The following is a 21,218-nucleotide window of genomic DNA, read 5'->3' on the forward strand; positions in this document are numbered from 1 at the left end:
CGCTCTCTCAAACCAATCCCTCTCATTGTCTCAAAAGTGCCACGGCTGGGCGGATAGACCTAAAGAAGTCCTGCCAGAATGCTGACAGGAGGATCCTTCTCCTTCCCTCAGCCCAAAAAGAAAAGCAGGCTTTTTTTCTCCGCGGCACATACCATTTCTTTCCACTCTACAAGGAGGGGTGACAGCTGCCTGTCAAAATAATGTTTTCTTATCTTCTCCCTCAGTGACACCGAGCTCCCCCTGCTGGGGATCCTAGCAAGTGCATTGATTTCAGGAACACCAACTAAGGTAAATTAGGTGTGTAAACAAAGCAAAGAGGGGGGTTGGTTACATTTTTTCCTTGCCCAATAACAGAGTGCGTTATATAATCCAGACAATTCACACAGTGAATCAAATAATTTATGCAATTATACCCCTTCACAGGGAATACATACATTGAAACTCCATAAATCCCATTCTACAAATTATCCATGTCTATTCCACTTTTTTTCCATATTTACTTTTTACGAGCCATAAAATGTTTTGCACATTAAAATATGCATTGGTGTCATTTTCTTTTCAAATCACATAATATGGAACCCTGTTTTATTGCTAACTAACACCTCTGAATTGTAGGAGTTTCCCTATGCTTTAGTTCACAGTAATTTGGATCTCTACTACAATAACATGGAAAAATAAACAATCAGAAATGATTTCAGAAGAGTAAAACGAATGGAATAGAAAATTGCTTACCTCATGCAAAGCATGTAAGATTTTGGACCTTAGCTGGAGTGCTGCGCACAGCAGTGAGAACAACCAATACAATAGCAGCACACACGATGACTGAATCCCTTGTATCCTTTCATACTGAATAATGCACGCTGCAAGGAGCTACAAAAGATAGAGATAATAATTATAATACATGTAAAAATCAAATGTAAATATCTTACACTGCTGGACAGTACACTGAACGTAATGATGCCCACTTAATACTTAAAAAGGAAATTCCAATGTATTTGTAGCGGGAACATTATTGAGTGTCAAGAAAGTGTACTAGGTAAAAGAAAAGAGTGAAGTTCTGGCTCTCTGGAGCATTCTCTTCACACCAAGGAACTCAAATGGATACCAATTAAAGGCAATGTTTCATTGACATTGCTCTGTAGAGTGCACAGAGGAATATACCTTTAACACACAAACCAAAATCCACACTAACCAGGTTTCTAAAACAACAGTGTGTCAGGTGGAAGAGCCTGCCATGTGTCCATTCCACATGGAACTCAGCCCATCAGACTCTTCAGCAAACAAACAACTATAGCAAAGTAGCCTTTTAAGCGTAGTCTCTCTTTCAATGCTGCACAAATGAAACCCTTCCCAGCAAGAAGACTACCCTAACAACAGCAATTTATGGAACGTGTACAGGAAATCACCCTGAAGCCTCTTGGTGTGGTGCAATACAAAACTTCATATGTCATAACAGAGCATAACCTACAACGTTGCTTGGTATCTCCACGTTATATATTATCAAGCGGAAAGGAATTGGACGGGTACACCTGCTAATTTCTTTACCCATATCTGCAAGGTGAAGTGGTGATATTTAAATGAACAAGTGATGTCTGGTTGTCGGGCTCAGGCAAGCACTTATGCCGTAATGCCCAACAGAAAGGATGATGTGGCTCCCAAATAGACTCATACGAAGATATGGGTCATATCTCACAACTGAAGCACACTCCATGACGAGCACCTGAACAGACTGTTGGCAGTGCCTATTCTGAATAGAAACACATTTTCCCAATATCTATGTGGAGCAAAAATGCAGAGCTATGCATTTGAATGCCCAAAAGAATTTGGATGTGAAATATCATTTTTTGGTGAATTTAATGTGAGTGGAATAAGTATGCAGATTTAAGAAAGATTAAGCCTCTATATTCAGTACTAGGCCTTTTTTAAATCAGAGATACTTGAGGTCAGAATGGAGAGTGGAAATTTGGCAGCTAATGCTCCGTCTGTCTAAAAAAAGATATATGTCTCACAAACAGAAGATACTTCAAATGAATACTGATAAGAGGAATCCAAGCATTAATTGTAATAAGGATCTGTGTTGCCTATTCCTTGAAGACTGGGGAAGTGACCTCAAGTGTTTAGGTTTGCTTGGCTCCTAAAAGAAGACCATTGTACTATTGGAAAGGCCGAAACCATCTTTTGTGAGTTCATATAATCTTCTGTTCATTGTACTGAAGTCGATGTACTTAGAATGATAGAAAATCTGCTAATAAGGGAGCGGAGTAACAGTTTTGGATTACTTGGGAATCATATGCACACTGTTTCTACACACACCCTGTATTGCTGCTATTAAAGATTTACCAAACTAACCTCATTTGAGGTTTGTGTCATGCATCTGTTTTCTGTGACCCCTCCATAAATATTGAGGCTACCATCTGGTTAGTTAGTGGTACTAAGCATCAGGTGAAGTTGTACAATGGTATTCAAATTGCCAGAACTGAGCAGAGTGCAGAGAGAGCAGTGGAGATGGACAGCTAAACTATTTTGCCCAGACTGCATGTGTGGAGGTGGGGGCGGGACAGATTTACCTTTGTCGACTCTGGTGTGGCCACTGATGCAAGCTCCCTCAAGCAAGTTAAGCCCTTCTAGAAAACCCACACTGCTAGTATCTATTTAAATTATAAATGTAATTATTTTTGGCGTATAAGCTGTATATTTGCCTCAGTAGATACAAATAAAAGCATTCCAATGACATTTTCTTCAAAAACTGTGCACATACTAGGTCCTGAAGCAACTAGGAAAGCTAGAAGTTGAAGTTTGTAGTTGTATTTTTCTGAAAATATGTGTTTCTGCTTTACAAAGTAAAACATGTTCCAGTTTGTAAAAATCAGGGAATTTATAACATTACATGACTATTCTAATAAATATGAAAAAGACAAATTAAAACATCAAAAGACAATCATAATTTACAACACACAGCAGTACAGTCCCAGAAACTATAGGCATAACTCCATTCAGATCTGGATATGTTCTACAATTAAGGATGGAGTCACAAACGCAACCAGGAGTAACTCGGACATATTCCTAAATTATTATTCTATTTCCAGGAATAGGTCAGAGTTATTGATGAATCATTCACTTAAGTGAGTTTTCTTTTGGACCTAACTTACACATTTCTTTAAGACTAACACAATCTTATAGTTGCGCAAAAGTCATAAAGTCACCTGGTCTAATATTATCACAGCCATAAAGAAGAACGTCCTATTCTTCTTAGGCAAGGCGCTAGAGAAGTAAGGTGCCCATGTACACCAACAACAATGGGATAGTTACCAAGACTGGTACACTGAAGCTACCAAGAGACAGTCCGAATCAAAGACCTGAGCACTGAAAGACACCCATGAAAAGGTCCAGGAGCAAATCAAGACCCTAAAGACTGAGTACTCCAATTTACAAGTCCCAACCCGAAAAGCAGGGTATAACCGCCTTTATCCTGTTATCAAAAAGGGGCCCCCACCAAAGGAATCTCTCAAAGGCATTCTGGACTGTTACAGTCTTAGAGCCCAGACTCTACCCAACCACCAACCTATCTTCAGTTTACCCCGATAAGCTCTATAACTAGCCCAATCCCAGCTGAGCTAAGAGTCCAGATTTCCAGCCTCTTTCAGTCACTGTCATCCACCACACGCACCTTTGATGTATTCACAGCTTCTCCTGCTACTACCAGTATAGGTGCATATCCGCTTAGACAGCTCCCTGCAGGAGGGGATACCATAGTCACGATAAACGCATCCTGGAGTGCCACCGATTTGTTTAATATTGTTCAGAAATTCCCAAAGATATGGGAAGACCTGATGAAGTTGCAGGAAGAGCTTCAGGTCATCATAGACTGTTACCGCTTCACATGAGCTTACTTGAACAAATTGCTGTGATCAGTGCTGCCCACCGCTACCTTTACTCTGTTGAAAGTATGCTCTAACTGGGCAGCCGAAGAACCTCCCACCACGGGAAGGCTAAAAGCATTTATTGATAGGTTCTTGCACACCATCCTCGAAATCTGTACCTGAAAAACGGACTGGTCCAAAATAAATGCCTGTTAACAGGCCAAGGGCGAAAATCCTGCAAAATATTTTGAGCATCTGAAACAATGTATGAACAGTATTTTGGAATCATTGGTTCCACCGTGATGGCACCGCAGGTGGTGGTGGCACAGTTTGTTATGGGGTTACAACCCAAGGTATCGGAGGATATCAACATCTGTACTAATGGGGTGGGAAGGGAAGAGCTTGGTAGACGTTTTGCTAGCTAAACATTTCAATAAAAAGAACGAAAGACCGAAAGAAAACAGTGAAGCCAAGCTTTTGGTGTTGCAGATACAGCAATTACAGCTATTCCAGGGAACGGGAGGGTTCCACTCCATGCCAGGAGTGCAGCAACGTGGAAGGGGGAGAGGAGCTCCTCAGGTACATGAACAGGGACGGAGCCACAAGGGGTATCACACAAACACATATAGGGAGGGACCAATGTAACTACTGTAAAGAGTTTGGGCACTGGAAAGCCGACTTCCCGAATTGGCCTCAGTATGACTGCTGAGGCAGTCTGCCAACTGCACCGACTGCATTGGCGGTACCCATGCCTCCACCGCCATCGCCACACAGCGATCGTTAGGATTTCCAAGGGGTCCCCGAACATGTTGCACCACTTATTCAGCTTAATCCTGCAGCACCTTATGTCGATTGTACCATTGCTGGTCAAAAGGTATCATGTTTGGTTGACAAGGGAGCATCATGCTCCACGCTAAAAGCTTCTGAATTCCTGCATATTGTGCACTCTGATGAAATTGTCATGCTGTTAGAATTGCAGGTCCCCCGATACCTCACCCTGTGTCTCCCCCTCTCATGGTTATGTCCTATCTTAGACGACCATGCATTATTGTTGAGTCCCTGCTCCCCTGTGAACTTGTTTGGATAAGACCTGCTATGCAAATTAAGTTGTTCTATTTACTGTTCCCCCGATCGTATATTCCTAGACACTGCCTGTCCACTTGGAAAGTTAGGTTTTGGCTGTGCTCCAGGAGATTACCCATTCGGACCCAGGAGACCGTGCCGGCAGACCCATAATGCATGGGGGGAGTGTTGGACCAGGTCCCTACTAAATTATGGTCTACACATGCCAATGAAGCCGGCTACATGCTCAATTCTGAGCCAGTCAAGATCACCCTGAACTCAGCCAACCCCCTGCCATGTGTACCACAGTACCCCATTTCTAGACAGGCCGAAGAAGGTATCTTCCCTGTAATAGAATCCCTTCTTGACCAAGGTATTATTGTGCCCACTTGCTGCCCCTGGAATACTCTGATTTTACCAACGAAGAAGCCCGGAAAGGAGGTTTATCATTTTATTCAGGATCTGCGTGCAGTTAATGCTGCTGTGTTGCCAACCTTTTCTGTTGTACCAAACCCTACTACTATCCTGTTCTGCATTCCATCCACAGCCATGTATTTCACTGTTGTTGATTTGTGGTCAACCTTTTTCTCAATACCCATTCACCATGACAGTACCTGTATGCATTTACCCATGAATTCCCTCAGTACACGTTCACTCGTCTTCCAATGGGGTATGTCAAGAGCCCCACTCTGTTTTCTCAGATCCTAAGGAAGGATTTTGACTCGTGGTGTTCTCAGGAGGATCTACGCTAGTGCAGTATGTAGATGGTCTGCTGCTAGCCTCTCCCTCCTTGGAAGCTTGCGAGCAAGACTCCCGAATGCTGTTGACAGCACTTTCTGAATATGTTCCTAAGGCATCTAAGGATATGTTACAGCTCTACATGCCCTGTGTGCTATACCGGGCCATGCAATTTCAGCTGGGGAAAGACTCTTATCCTAGTATTAGATTACAGCGATCCAGAAAGTTCCCAAGCCGCTGTCATGATTCCTGCCCCTCATGTCCCCAGCCCTCCAAGATGTCAGGCTGGAGCCAGGCCACGATCACCTACATGGACCTCAAGGGCCTCTCCATCCCTCCAAAGACCCACTTGGAGTCAGACTTGGCGCCTGTGGCACCAGACTCACTCACTCCCATAGGATAACATTGGGGATTGGACTTGTAGTGCATTGATGGGGGCAAGATGGATGCCCCCACATATTTCGGTTCCCAGAACAGCATGTGCGGTCTAGTCTTTTGGGTGTGGTTCAGCCCAGAGACACCTGGGATACCCAGAGACTATTTAAGCCACACCCAGGCTGAGAAACATGCTTTGCGTTTTCTGCACCAGCAGCGGGACACTCACCGTGTTCGGATCGGTCTCAAGTAGGCCTGCATCTTTCTTCTGAGCTCCTGCAAGAACACCGTTAGGAACAGCCTTACCTTGCCGTGCTTCTGCCCATCATTCATCGCTCCTTCTGTTCTGCGGGCATCTTCGGCGGTGTCATTCCCATCCCGGCACGCCGCTTCCTAAGGAAAAGGGAAAAGAACAGAACAAGGGCATTTAGTAAGCATTCTGCAAATCTTTGCTTATTTTTAAATACTGTATGAGCTCCAAACGCTTACCTGAATCCCAGCCGCTCTGGGGGAACCGTGTTTCCGGAACTTCTCATCCATCTGCAAGAGGGAAAAGATGCTCCAGGTTAGCGTGGAAACATCTAGAGGAGCTGCAAACCACACTTACCCACCGCATTTGTTCTTCATAACCGGCATCCACGCTGAAAACGTTGCGGCACCTAAAAGACACAGAAAAATAACTCAGTTCAATACAAATACGAAAGGGATGCATCGCGCATCACGCTCTCACTCACCTTCAGCGCTACTCATCTCAGCAGCACGCTGCCATCCCCGGACGCCGGCCATCATCTAAGGAAGGAAAGGAACGAAGTTAGAGAACTGTTCAAAAGACTCATTATACTTACCTGTCGGACTCTTGCCAGTGAAGTAACTAGGCAGCAACGAGCCCGCATCAATCAATGCGTCCCTGCGCTGAAAGCAGGATGGAGAGCACACTATCCAAGAAAACAAGGTGAGCTGTGGATCAAAGGGAAGGGTTGGACCCAGGGGAAGAAGAGGTTCAAGCACACAGACAATAGGGAGTTAAATTCTACCAATCCTGTGTTTCAGGCCCAGTCTCCAGTCGAATAGCCTCCAGGGAAGGGTTCTAGGTCTTAAGAGGTCAGAACAGGCTGAGTGACGTTCCCGTGGATACCAGGTGTGCGTTACAGCCACGGACCAGGAAGCAAATGAGAGGGTTCCTCAGGATGGTCAGTTCCTGCAGGCAGTGGGTCCCAGGGCATGTCACCATAGCTAAAGCCATCCAGACCCTCTTGCATGATTCGACCCCTGAGCCCCTGCCATGGCTCCGGGAAGCTGAGGATGCCTTTGTCACCATAAAGAAAGCGCTTGCAACAGCACCAGCTTTAGGTTTGCCAGATTACAGCAAGCGATTTGTTTTCTACTAAGATCAACATGATGAATTTGCCCAGGGGGTATTGTCACAGTTGTATTGTGATAAGCATCAACCTGTATCATATCACAGTGTAGCCCTAGACGCAGTAGCATCCTGACTCCCAGCAAGGTCTGCGAGCTGTTGTTGCTGCTGACCTACTGATAGAAAAAACAGACTCCTTGGTGCAAGGCCACCATGTCACAGTCGCAGTTCTCCTCAAAGAACTCCTGCTCAAAGGGAAGACCCAGCATCTATCCAAGTCTAGCCTTGCCCAGTATGAAACATTGCTTATTTCAGCAGCCAATGTAACTTTGTACCGATGCCCTGTCTTGACAACCCTTACAGAACCCAGATCTAATTCTGTTTGTTGACGGGTCGTGTCTCCGGCCCAGAAACTGGAGAATTGGTCTCAGGGTATTCTGTGTGCACCCCCACAAAGCCCTAGAAGCAAACCAACTGCCCACAGCGAGATCTGCCCAGGTAGCCGAACAAATAGCAATCAACTGGACATGTACCTTGGCTCAGGGGAGAGCAGCCATGATCTAACTGGCTCCCGGTATGCTCATGTTGTCGTACACGATATCAAAATCCTTTGGAAGCAACAGGGATACCCGACATCCACAGACACCTGTATATTGAATGGAAGATATGTGTCCGCCCTACTGCATGCACTATTGCTCCCTGCTTCCCTAGCTATTGTCAAGTGCAAAGGAGACAATCCCTCTCAGTCTTTCACTTCCCAAGGGAATGCCATGCCCTAGTGGATTGTGCAGCTCGCTCAGTGGGCTTAGAAGGCCCCCTGGCTCCTAATGAAACTCTTGTTTGTGTTGCAGTCCCACAATCACCAATTGCCTCCCTTACCAACCAAGACCAAGTCCCCGAAGCAGAAAAGGTGACCTGGGCTCAGCTAGGGTGTAAGTTGCAAACTGGCTCCCTTTGGAGCTCCCAAAATGGCCACCTGGTGGCTCCCACGGTACTCCTTCCCTACTTGGTCCATGAGGCTCACGGCACTGCACACTCAGGTAAAAATGTGCTGATTGTCACGTTCAACTGAGAATAGATTTCTCCTGTTCTCACCACTGTTGCTCAAGATTATTGTGGAAGGTGCACTGTATGTTTGACTTAAAATGTTGGGAGAGCGGTGCCCACAAAGCTGTAAATACAGTTCCCGAGGGTCCCTTCTTAAAGGTGCAGACAGATTTTATGCAGCTCCCCACTTGCATGCAGTTCTCTTACTGCCTCATCATAGTTGAATTGTTCTCTTGATGGGTGGAATACTACCCGTGTAGAAGGGCAGACGCAGCAGCCACTGTGGTTAAACACCTAGTAGCAGAATTCATACCCCGGTTCAGCATGCCCCTGGTCATAGACAGTGACCTAGGTACCCACTTTACTTGTCAGATCATTAAGGAAGTGTGCAAAGCCCTAGGAATAGTCCAGCAGTTTCATTGAGCTTACCATCCCAGGTCAAGCACTCATGTAAAAGACTGCAACAGTGACTTAAAACTCTGCCTGTCCAAAGTGTGTCAAGAAACCAGGCTGAAATGGTCCCAGGCATTGCTTCTAGCTCTGTTTGTCATGTAAGGATCCCCAATGCAAGCACAAACTGTTTTTGCATGGATACTCACTAGTTGTCCCACCAGAGAAGGTACTGCTCCATCCCCGTGCCTCCACATCTCCTGAATTTACATTTAGAGAATGACATGGTGCTCGAGTACTGACGCATTTTGATTAAAACTGTTTGCTCTCTCCACACTCATGCCCCAGCTGCCTTCCCTGAACCAACCCTGCCATCCTCTACGGCCCACGGACTGGATCATGGTAAAGGTTAATCAGCGGAAGTCTGTAATCCAGCTTAGGTGGCTCAGACCTTACCAGATCCTACTGTATTACCCACACTACCCTAAACTTTGCTGGGGTGACAGTGTTGGTCCATGCTGCACACTACTGCAAGGTCGCTGCACCCCTGAGGACTCAACCTCTGCTGTGCCTGCTCTTCCACAGCCTGGCACCGGCCCCACAGCGACTGCAAACACCTCCCCTGGTGGCCCCAACTCTAGCCTGCCAGTGTCAGTCCCTTTCAGTGCTGCAGGCCCTGCATGAGCGATGCCGGAAACTATTTATTTGGAGTTGTTCCACAGGTGGGCAAACTAATCAAAATAGCACTCAGAAACAGGCAATCTTCACCTTAGATTTCAAACAACTAAGTCTCTGGGTGTAACAAAGTCTCTGGGTTTTATTATTCCTCAATCCAGGGATCCCATCTCCCGTGTATCCCCATGTTGCTGTCAATGACAAACTAGGGGATTTCAGTGCCCCTCAAGGTCTTTGTTAGCTCCTCCTGTTGTAAATATAGGTCCTCTTGTCAAGTCCTGGGGAAACCGCTCGCTTGGATCTCGGAACCCAACATTCGAGTACACAGAAAGTGGATAACAGCAGAAGTTAGTCCTGAGTGATAATGTAATAAATCCCAAAGCTTACACCAGGAGACTGGTCAGGTCAACCAATCCACAGGAGAGTTCACAGAGCCTTCTCAACCTTCTTGTCTTAGTGTGGTAGTTATAGTTTCCAATACCCAGTCCTTGTCTACCCCCTTTACGTGTTGCAATTGTCTGTTCCCTAAGGTGTTCTTTTCTACAACCCATTTCTCCTCCACTGCTTTCTCTCTCAATCCTACTGCCTTGACACTTCACCACATGCTTATACCTCCACACGTCCTCCACACCTGTAAGCCTTACCTCCTTTAGCACCAGCAACCAAACTTCTCCTTGTACTCCTCATCATCATCCTCTCACAAATCTCTACCTCGCTCCATCTCTCCCTCCTTCTGACCAACTCTCTACTCCTGGTGATGCTTTTCACCATCTTCTCAATATTCTCCACTTCACTCCTCTTTCGCTCTTTACGACCATCTCTCGCCCGCTTCCTTCCTCCGGCTGCAGCTCAATTTCCTTCTCTTTCCTCTTCTAACTCTCATCCCAAACTCCCACTCCACCTCAAAACACCCTCACTATTGACACAAAGTGTACGTTTTATGTAGGGGGTTGGTCTCACCCTGAGGGCCGGATGAACTTAACCACCCTCATGTATTGGAATTACTTAGGCTATAAATCAGAATGGATAAGCAGTGTTTGTTTACGGTTCTCTTGCTGCCTCCTTGGTTACACCCTTTGATCAAGGTATGTCACCCTCTTGGGCCTCCAGTCTGCTTATGCAGAAAGTGGGGATGCTACCATGGAGCAAGGCATTACTCTGCTCCGGAGTTAATTCAGTTGAATACAGATTTCTCCGCCACTCACACTGTGTGAATGCGTGAAGCAATGTTTCTGGAGAGGACCATGTGTTTCTAAGGTTGTATCTTTTTCTTCATGGGTAAGACTTGGCAAGCTATCTTTCTTCGCCATTCCCACTTTTACCCTATCTGGCTTTAGAAAAGCCATTCCAGAACAATTCCAGTTGTGCCAAGACAACTATGATGGTTTGGCCATTGGTAGAGCTTGTCCTACAGAGGGGTTTTTACACACAACAATCATGCTTGGAGCTTCTTTAAAACGTACAGTGGTATGTTTCTGACTAATGTAAAAAGCCCCTGTAATGTTGCTGGAGCATGGTGTGGTGTGCCAAGGTTTCCTCCTCCACACTACCTCTGGGCACAGCACCATGCACCGGGTGGCAGCATCCGGCCCCCTTCACTACCCCACCCTCTACTCAGACAGGGGACTTTTTAACAGATCCCAGTTTAGCATTCCCAGTAAGCTTGACATTCTCTTACAATATTCTTTGTAACAAACAAAATCCCCTCTCTGATTATGGTGACTTCTAGCGGGGTGACAATGAGGCTGGGTGCTGCCCCAAGGCAGAGGATAATGGGGCCTGGTTTGGTATGGGGAGGATCCCCTGGTTAACCCAGTTTAGCCCACTCTTAAAATGAACAGTTACACAACACATACACAACACTAGTGTCAGCTACAGGCCTTATTCTTTCAATCCGGTGATGGATGGGCTGGCTGAGGTAACACCTGTCCCTCCTAGAAGCCACTCTCACTAGAGTGATAGTAGAACACTCCAGGCAAAATTCCCTCCTGGAACGAAGGAGATAGGTGGAAAAATAGCACAGCTGTAAAAAACCATAGTTGGAGTAGTTCAAATGGGCGGAACTGCCCCAAATGTGACAAGTGCAAATCCCCCACCCCACAAGTGCAAGGAGGCAGGAGTTTTTCGTGAGGGGTTATTGCCAATCCGTCCAAGAGATTCCACTGGGTTGGGTTTCCATGAGGGAAAAAGCCAGGAGTGAGAAAGGCGACAAGGAAGAAATAGGTCAGAAAAGTGTGCAGGAAGGAGACCAAAACAGCAAGGGAAGAAGTAAGGACCAGGGGCACGGAAAAGGAAGAAAAGATAACTCATTGGTACAGGAAAAAAATCATCCGCTCTAGGAAACGCAAAGCACTGAGACATGAGGAGCACTGGAACCAGCAGCTGTGTGTCGGTGCTGAACATCAGAGGCGCATGATTTGAGCGCATATGTCGACCATCTTAGGATGGGATGTGTCACTTCCAACATTGGTAGAGCCTCCAGGAACTAGGAGGAATCCTGACAACATGCCCTCCTCCCGATGCAAGTAGATCAGGTTCCCACAGGAAACAGTGATGGAAGCGCTGAAGAAGAGGGGGCACATCTACACAAGATACTGGTTCCCAGGATCTGTCGGATGAACCATAACTATGCCAGTCTATCAGGTGCTGCAACTTAGCATGATGTAATCAGGAGCCACAAATTGCCTGTATTTTGTGTTCCGGTTGATCCACTCGACTAGCTAAAAAGGGTTTCAGTAGAGAGATGCGGGAAAATTGATGCATCTTATTCCAGCTTGAGTCTGAACGCCACTGAGTTCATCCTCTCCTTGATGAAGATAGGACAGACATATTTTGGTGCCAGTTCTGTCAGGGCGAGATGCTTCAGTACAAACTTTTCTGCTGGACAAACCTTAGCCTCTACTGGGTAGGCGGTTTCCTACAATGTCCACAAGTCTGCAGCGGTCATAGTCTTCTGCCAGGTGTGTGACAGGAAATGTAAGGTTGTCTGTTCTGGGTAGCTTGGATATGCTGAGTCACTGTGGGAACTAGATCAGATGCAGGGGCAGAAGTCAGAAAAACCTGGAGATGATAGCTATTGGTACAGTGGAAAGGGCTGGTCTGAATAACTGAATGGAATTTGTTGTTGTAGGTGAACTCTGCCAAAGGAAGCAGAGTGTACCAGTTATTCGGTATGCTGAGGCAAAGCAACACAAGTATTGTTTAAGAGTCCGGTTTAACCATTCAGTAGATCCATTACTTTGAGGATGAAAGCCTGATGACAAAAGGCATTGACTCCTTAGCTGATTACACAGTGCTTTCTAGAAACGAGGGTTATACTGGTACCGTGATTCCATATGATGCCATCAGGGAGGCCGTGGAGTCTGTAAAGATCTCTAAGAAAGGTTTATGCCATAGCTTCAGCCATGTGTATTTCGAGGAATCGCAGAGAAGTGCGCCAACTTGGTGTACCTGTCCAAGGTAAACATGGTGACAGTATGTCCTTCCAATGGCGGTAGTTCAGTGATGAATTCGGTGGACAGTTGCCTCCAAGGAGCTGAGAGTCCTTTCAAAGGACGCACAGTGCCTCTCGGCAGGCAGAAAGGTACTTTTAGAATGCCAAATAGACCACCAAAAACACAGCTGAACCAGGTTGCATGTGACAGGGATCCCTTTGTGACCTGTTCCTGGTCTATCATGACTAAATTGCATTGCCAGTTGTTGCAGATGACCAGTAGGTAAATAAAGATGTTTATCATGGTATCAAAGGCCTTGAAGGAGATGCAGTGCATGTTGCTGGGGTTCGAAACAAGAAAGGGGTTGGTCGTTTTTAACTTGGTCAAGAAATCGGGATATAAGCAGAACAAACTTCTTTGCATTCAGAATATTTTAATCGGAAAGCAAACCTCTCAGAGTTCAGTGCTACTTCCGGACAAGGTATCTGCAATGGCAGATCCAGGTTTGGAGGAAATATAGAAGTCGTACTGTGCAAAGAAGTAAGCCCAAAAAGCCTGTCTGCTGTTGTAGCACTCGAACTGTTGAAAGACTTGTAGGTTGCAGTGGTTGGAATTGATTTTTATGGAGGGAGGGGGGTCATGCCTCGAGCAGCAACCGTCTCCACTCTTTGTAAGTGCTCTTGATTGCCATAAATTCTTTTTCGATAACCATCTAGTGGTGCTCGCACTCAGTTAATTTTCTGGAGAAGTAAGATATTGAATGCTCTAGTTCATCTGCTTGGACCTGCTGTAAGACTGCCCCTTTAGCTGAATTGGAGACACCTGCTTCCACAATAAATAGCTTACAAGGATCTGGTTGATGGAGTATGGGGGCTGTAGTAAAGGAGGTATTAAAGTCTGTAAAGGCTTTTGCAGCATTTGAGTTCCATCGGAATGGCTTTGTCGGCTTCAAGAGTTGGGTCAGAGGCAGGATGATGCGAGAAAAGTGAGGAATTCACTAGAAATTGGCTAGTCCTATAAAACGTTGTAGTTCTTTTAAGTACAGATGGTTCCAGCCAGCAGAACAACACAGCCACCTTCCTTTGATCCATGGAGATGTCTTCTTTAGATAACTGATAATCCCGGTATAGGTTGGTTGTGGTGTCAAACTCAAATTTTTCTGGTTTGACCAACAGATTATTTGCTTGTAGCCTTTTAAGTACGTCCTTCGCGTGTTTGGCCTGTGTGTCCCAGAAGGCCAGCAAACAGACTACCCTTAAAGCGCTAGAACACTGCAGGCGCCTTAGTCAGAATGAAGGTCACGGTACAGTATTCATAATGGCCTTACAGTGTTCTTAATGTTGTCTTCCATACATCACCTTGGTGAATCCTAACAAGGTGCTGGGACCCAGAGGTCAAGTTTGGTGAAAATGTTAACTCCTTGAATGGTGGTAAAGATATCTTGCATCAAAGGCAAGGGGTACTTCTGCTTTACAAGGATTTTGATGAGATATCTGTAGTCCAAGCAGGTGCTCAATTCTGCCATATCTTTCTTTGGGACAAAAAAAAGGACACACCTACTGGAGGCTTTCATTCAGCAATCAGACCATCACAAATGTTTTTATACAGGTGCGCCCGCAGGCGTGAATTTTCATGCTCTGCCAAGGTGTACATGTGACTAAAGGGAACCGTTGCTCATGGTATTAGGTTGATGGAGCAATCGTCATCATGATATGGGATTAGTGTCCTGTTGACATCATCTTGAAAGACATTTTGAAAGTTCCAGCATTTAGAACATACCAACGTAAGGTAACACATGCAGGTAGTAGTCATGCTTGTAGTTTCATTCCAGGCTGCCCAAATGATTGCATGGTCAAGGTGTGATTTTGCATGCACCTTTCAGATGCAACAAAGAGGGTTTCTGCTACTCATTTCACATAAGGATTGTTGGGTGTCCTGACCCACGTTTGGACTATTAGGCTACAACATTTGGTGCTGTGGGCTTAGGAAATCCAAGATGGCCGAAAAAGCCCACATGTGCGCCAGAATCTATGAAAACCGCGCAGTTGTGCACACTAAAATGGTTGCCTAACTTGCCACCCACCAGTGTGAGCAGGATGGGCCGGGGTGCCATGAGTGAAATGTGTGCCAAAGGAAAAACCGCACTTTAAAATCACCTTTTGTTTCTCTGAATGCCAGCTCAAAATGCCTATTTGCAACACATCCAAAAATCTCACTGAACACCAGCGGACATCTGGCAGAATAAAGTCTTGTGGGCATACAAAATCTGGAAAGAGGATGAGCCTAAAACAATGTTCATCACAAGACTGGCTGAGCTGTGGATTTCAGCAGTTTAAGTAAATTTGGACTGAAAGACACTAAAAATCTAAATGTTTAAAAGAAATGAGTGACCTACTTTTGAGTGTCACATAGGCTGCAATTGTTAAATGTCATAGTTTTAAACTTAGAATCAGCATTCTAGCTGCATATGTACAATATTGTTAGTTATTTGAATGCAGAAAACTGGGGAACAGAAATGACATGTGGCTAAACACTGGCTTAAAGAGATTCCAATTTTGCCTGGCAACTACCCCCATCAGGAGTGAAACTTGATTCACAAGTAACTTCCCAGGCCTGGCTGTTTCCTGCTGGCCACACTAAGGATATGCCATCTCTCTGATAATTGAATTAAGGGGAGCCCCCACAGAATACAGGAGCTCTGAACAATGCAACCCCCTTCACCCAGGCAGATGGTTTATTGCAGATGTCGTAAAACAGCTTCCTCTTGGCAGAAGCTGGGAGGGGCAGGGTCTCTGAGCTTGGCAGAAACTGCAAAGACTGGTTTCTGTACCATGTGACCTGAAAAGACACACCCCTGCCAGCCAGAATATGGTTTTAGAAAAAGATGAATAACTCATAGTACGGACTTGTGAAAATTATTTAAATGATACCATAATTCTTGTGATTTTTCTGCCCACATTTTAAGACGTGTTAGGACCCGGTGGTATGTTCAGGGGGGTTTTAGCGGAAAAGAGGATATTACTCAAAATGTGTGCATGTGAAAAATCTGACACTTCATCAATTAATGTCCATACTCCTTGCGCACATGTGTGTAAATTTGGGGTAATGTCCGGTATTGCAAACCACTTAAAAAGTGCAAAATATTGCCATTTCTGAATGCAAGCTCTCAGGAAGAGCAGATTTGGACAGGGTATACCTCCTGTAATGCATGATGGGTGCATATGATTTTAAAACAATATGTACCTCTGCAAATATGTATTTGGTTCAAATCTAGATTTGTGTGCAAGTTGACAGGAGGAGTGGACTTTCTGCAGGCTGTAAAATGACATCACTCTGACACAATTTAGCTTCCCCAATCAGGGGAGAAATGAAAGCTGGGCCAATGGCAAGTGTAGAGGGGTAGGGTCTAGTGATGCTGCACACACACACATTTTAAAAACAGATAAAAGCAGACAGACAGGACAGATAGGGACATTCATTTCCATCTGCTGCGGGACGCTCTGCCGGAAAATCCATACTTTACCTCCATCAATCTCTAGAGAAAGCTGTGCAGAAAGATCCAGACTTTAAATCCATCAATCTCCAGAATCCAGAGAGAGAGCAGACCCAGACCAGACCGCTGTTAGCAGAACCAGAGAGGGCTGACCCAGATCACTGTGAAGTGCCGAGACCAGACCAGAGTCCAGTCTAAAACCTGACCAGATCCGTGGCGAGGCCCATTTAATTCAAGAATATAGTGTGAGTACCTAGTAGACTGTGCAGAACCAATCTCTTAGTTAAAATAATATAATTCAATCTATTTTAATCTAAGTAGAACTGCCTCCTAACTGTCACTTGTCCTTTTCTAGTTGCTAGCTGTCACTTGTCTTTTTGAACTTTAAAATTTCAAATCTGAAAAACGACCTTTATTTAATCGCTCATATCTCCGTGACCGTTTGTCCTAGAGACTTGCAGTAACTTTCACCTGGAAGCTGAGATCCTAGGCTGTCCTAGGACCCCAAAACGATAGTGCTAGTCCCGATACTATTGCTGTAATCGCGAAAAAAGCACTCGCGAATTTGCCGCGATTTGCAAAATTTCTTCACGTGTGAAAACAGCAGTTTTCTTGCTTTCATTTGCCAAAATTCGTTTAACCTGCTAGTTACTCCTAGATCCTTGCTAAAGTGAGCCTGAACTCATCCCAAGTATATTTCACTCACCCTGAACCTCCTAGAGGGAATTAAAAGCATTTTAGCATATTTTTCACTTCATTGCCAGCACATATAAAAAGCGTTTTGGGCCTGTGTTTCCAACTTCTGTAGTCTAAGCTTGCTGGGGTGAACTGAATTACATTTGATTGCAATTCTGAGAACTGTGTGCTTTCCTTCCATTTCCTTGCATTGCATAAAGGGGGGAGGGGATTGCCAGAGAAAAGTGATTACATTGTTTTGTTGAAATCATATTGAGTATTTTCTGTATTGCATTTTCATTCAACATTACATCCATCTGAACTTATATAAAGCATTCTCTACCACCTTATTCTTCTGTTCCTATTCACCAGTGTGCTAGTGCCAGACTATCCATTATTGATTACTGCTCAGATTAAGTGTGATATTCAATTATTAATTTATTATAAAGTGTGATATATATATATATATATATTGTTTAAATTATCAAATAAACCTTTTTAACTTGCAAAACAGAACTACTTCTTGGCTCAGTGGGGTCAGGAGGATTCCAAGAGAGGGGTGTTATACAGGGGTAGTCATCCAGAACGCATGAACTGGACATAAAGATAGATCAATAAGGGTTTCCATTCAGTATCCCAGACTAGGCATTGACTTAGCTGTAGTGTTGAATTGAATCCTCTTACAAATTGGGGGCTCGTGCCGGACGTTTGGGTTAGATCTATCACTTGTGCAGATTAATACAGTGTGCCAGCTGACCAGATACACATATCCGGTCAGATCACCACGCTGTGTTACGCTGTAAAGCACTCCTCAAAGGAACGCTCTAAGAAAAAGGTCTGTTTTGCAAAAATAAAATACTAATTTCTGTAAGTCAGGACAGAGACCAATCTCTAGAATGACGACCTTGGTAGATATGAAAATAGCCAGAGAGCACTTCTTACATAAGTTATTTGTGAGAGGTGAGTGGACTCACCAGGACCGCATGGTCTGGTTGCAGGCCATCACGCAACAGGTCACTGAAACAGGGTCAGATATATGGGGAGATCAGGGTCCCCTACATGTGGCCCTGAGTGAACTATACATGGCTCCTAAAGCTAAGGATGAACAAGACAAGATGGTTAGGATAGCGGCATACCTGTACCTATATATGGGAGACATGCAGGATAAATGTACTGAAAGCCAAGATCTGGCGAATAAGCGACAGATGGCGTTAGAGAAGGTCCAATCTGACCTGGTCTCTTCTGAGCAGAAGCTGCAGGGGAGCAAGGAGTCAGAAAATGAGAGTAGACAGCACATCATTAAAATAAAGAGGGATATGGACATCCTGCCACAGGAAAAGGCTGACCAGGATACCAGATTTCTGGCCTTGCAGAAGGAGTACCAAGAAGTGGCTGTTGGGCTGCCCGGACTTACTCCTCCACTTCAACATCTCGTGGAACTGCTCTGCGACTGTTTCTCACCCTGTCTACACGCGCCGTGCCGCGCCGTGCGCAAGAGGAAGGACCATCGCAAGCGAAACATTGCATTGGCCAGATTCAGAAGTAAATGAACATTGACTAACTCTTTTTCTAAACGTGATAGAGTGTCTTTTGCCACAGCGCTGCTGCGGCTCTTTCGCAGCTATTCCTCTAAGTGTTACCTATCACGAGCATTTTTCAGCCCCACATCCTAACGGTCTGTTTTGTCCTTTCTTTGTGTCCTTGTTGCTGCAGTCACTCTCTGCCTGACTCCGCCTATCCGCCCGCCCCTGCAGCCTCCACTCCTCCATATAGCCCTCGTGCACGCGCATCGCGCGTGCGCATCGAAGTGGGCTCCAAGTGGCTGTTGGGCTGTTAGGCAGTGAGGCTGGGAGCCTGGACAAAAGTAAGGACTAGTACTTTATTAAACGTAATTTTCTACTTTGTATGTGTGGGTTCAATGGTTTCAAGTCTCCATAGTGGGCGCCCCCTGGAATCGTCTCCTTGTAGAAACACGAAAAAAACTCAAAAAAATAAAAAAATGTTCATGTCTAAAGACCCTGCAAAAAGTGCCGTATTGGTACTAAATAAGGGTGCGGAAGTACCAGTATCTTGGGCACCAATAACTGATCATGACTTACTAAAACATGAGGTGGCTTTTTCCTACGCCCGTGCCCAACCTTTACCAATGGGGGCAACTAGCTCTTTGACACCTGAGCTCGTATCATCCTGTAGTGGCCCAAATCCTAAAGCCCCCCGCAAAAGCTTCATGAGCATGCGGATGGATATCGGCCCTGCCCAAACAGAATTAACAACTGATGACATGCCTTTATCCCCCTCGGACACCTCCATATTGGCGCCGGTGGTGCTCGCTGCCCTGGAAAAACGTGTCAGATTATCACTTGGGCCGTCTACTCCAGTTACCCATACGGGCTATAAAAGGGCTGATGTCCACATTCACTGCAATGAAGAGCTACACATGGAGAACTTCAATATCTCCACAGCATCACCAGCCAATGTACCTGAGACCTCCAACTCCCCGACAGCCAGCGCATGGCCAATGCCCCCTACCCAGCTTTCGCCTGACACTAATAATTCTGATACCAACACAGGGCACCTCCCCTCTAAAAAAGACATAAATCATCCATTGGGCTTTGACATGCTAGAACCCTCAGGGGATATGCAATCTCTTGAAGCATCCTACCCGGTCCTAACAAGGATACTTAACCTGTTAGATCGTGGCCATGAATACACACATTATGAATTGAGGGACTGCAAATCAACACTTACAGATATTCTAACGAAAATCAACAAACTAGAGGGCTTCATATTTGCAGATTCCCTTAGACAGGATGCGGCCCGTCAAGAAATGACGCCCCGAAAAATCTCGCTAACAACATCAGTGACTACTCAAACAGATGATTTAGATGCCCCTGATAATGAATCTCACACTGTGAAACCTTCCTTAGTTAATTATGCATTCCCGCAATCATTTGCTCAAACGTTGATAGCCCCCAAACTCGAAAACACTTGCCAAATCCTCACCCACGCCCAACTATGTAGAGAGGTGGCATCACAGGCGGAAAAACTAGAACAGCTGCTATTCTTCTTCCAACCTAGCCAAGAATCAGTAAACGTGGGGCATTCTTCTCCCTCGATTGAGGTAGGGCAAGGGCTTTATCCGGATAGCCCCTCAGCATTAACCAAATTATTTGCTACTACCTCTCAGTCTGATCCGTCATTTGAGAATCCTCCAACCGTGCTTGAAAATATGCCAATTGCAGATGAGGAATCCTCTCCGCACCAGGCCCTACACTCCTTTGCATCAAGAAAGGAAAAAAGACTATTTTTCCGTGCTTTAAAAAGGAAAGCAGATCGGCTAAAACTGTCTAAACTTGTACATGATGAACCGATCCCCCAAGCTAAAGCAAATGGAAAAAAGAAAGGTAAAAACGTAAGTAAGATTGTAGAAAAGGTTATATCCAAACCTCCAGTATTGAAAAATGCTGTAAATGATTTGAATCCTGATGCAACAATTTCTAATAAAAACACAAAAAAATGTCCCTTACAGCCGCCACCTTCCCCTAATGAGGGATCCCGGCCTGCTTTGGCCCAGTCCCAACTATCAAATTTTTTCAAAGTCATCAAAAATAAAACCACAGAGAAAACCAGGGCTGATGCTCCTCCACCCAGTAATAACGTGACGGAATGTGACTTATACACGGCTACTGGCATAAGTGAACCAGTCATGGAACGGCAACAGCCCATGCATCCTGGCAATGTCCGGGAGAGCTTGAGCAGACGTTCCATCACTCAAGACACGAAGGGAGAAGCCCAGCAACAAAATCAGCATGAACCATCTCCAGGCCAGTCTAGGGGCCTTGTTTTGCAAACTGGAGAATTACCAAAACAGTCCACCACCATTATAGGATGGGAGATTATATCATTTAAAAATGGTATAAAGCGACTTAATCGCTCAGCCCTGATGCAAGCTTTCAATCGCATTCCGGGGCTCCACACCTTGCACATGACCGATATCGAATGGATAACACTGCCACCAGTTCAAAATCATCGTATGGTATGCAAGGTCCAAACAGCGATTATCACCAACCTATTATTGCAATATACAGAGGAGTTTCGTTTTATTGGTCTAA

At 45.2% G+C, this 21,218-nt stretch overlaps 1 protein-coding gene across 2 annotated transcripts in view; it reads right to left on the reverse strand.

Annotated features, from left to right (window-relative positions):
• The window catches only part of LOC138569274 (multidrug resistance-associated protein 1-like), a 1,459,677-nt gene that overhangs the window by 1,195,823 nt on the left and 242,636 nt on the right, over window positions 1–21,218 (reverse strand). For both annotated transcript variants that reach the window (XM_069647112.1, XM_069647111.1), the window contains exon 4: window positions 733–870. In XM_069647112.1, coding sequence (XP_069503213.1) covers window positions 733–870 — 138 coding nt within the window. The remainder of the gene's footprint in view (window positions 1–732; window positions 871–21,218) is intronic.

This window comes from Ambystoma mexicanum, chromosome 2q (genome assembly GCF_040938575.1).
Source record: "Ambystoma mexicanum isolate Mex_15411 chromosome 2q, UKY_AmexF1_1, whole genome shotgun sequence".
NCBI classification, from domain to species: Eukaryota; Metazoa; Chordata; class Amphibia; order Caudata; family Ambystomatidae; genus Ambystoma; species Ambystoma mexicanum.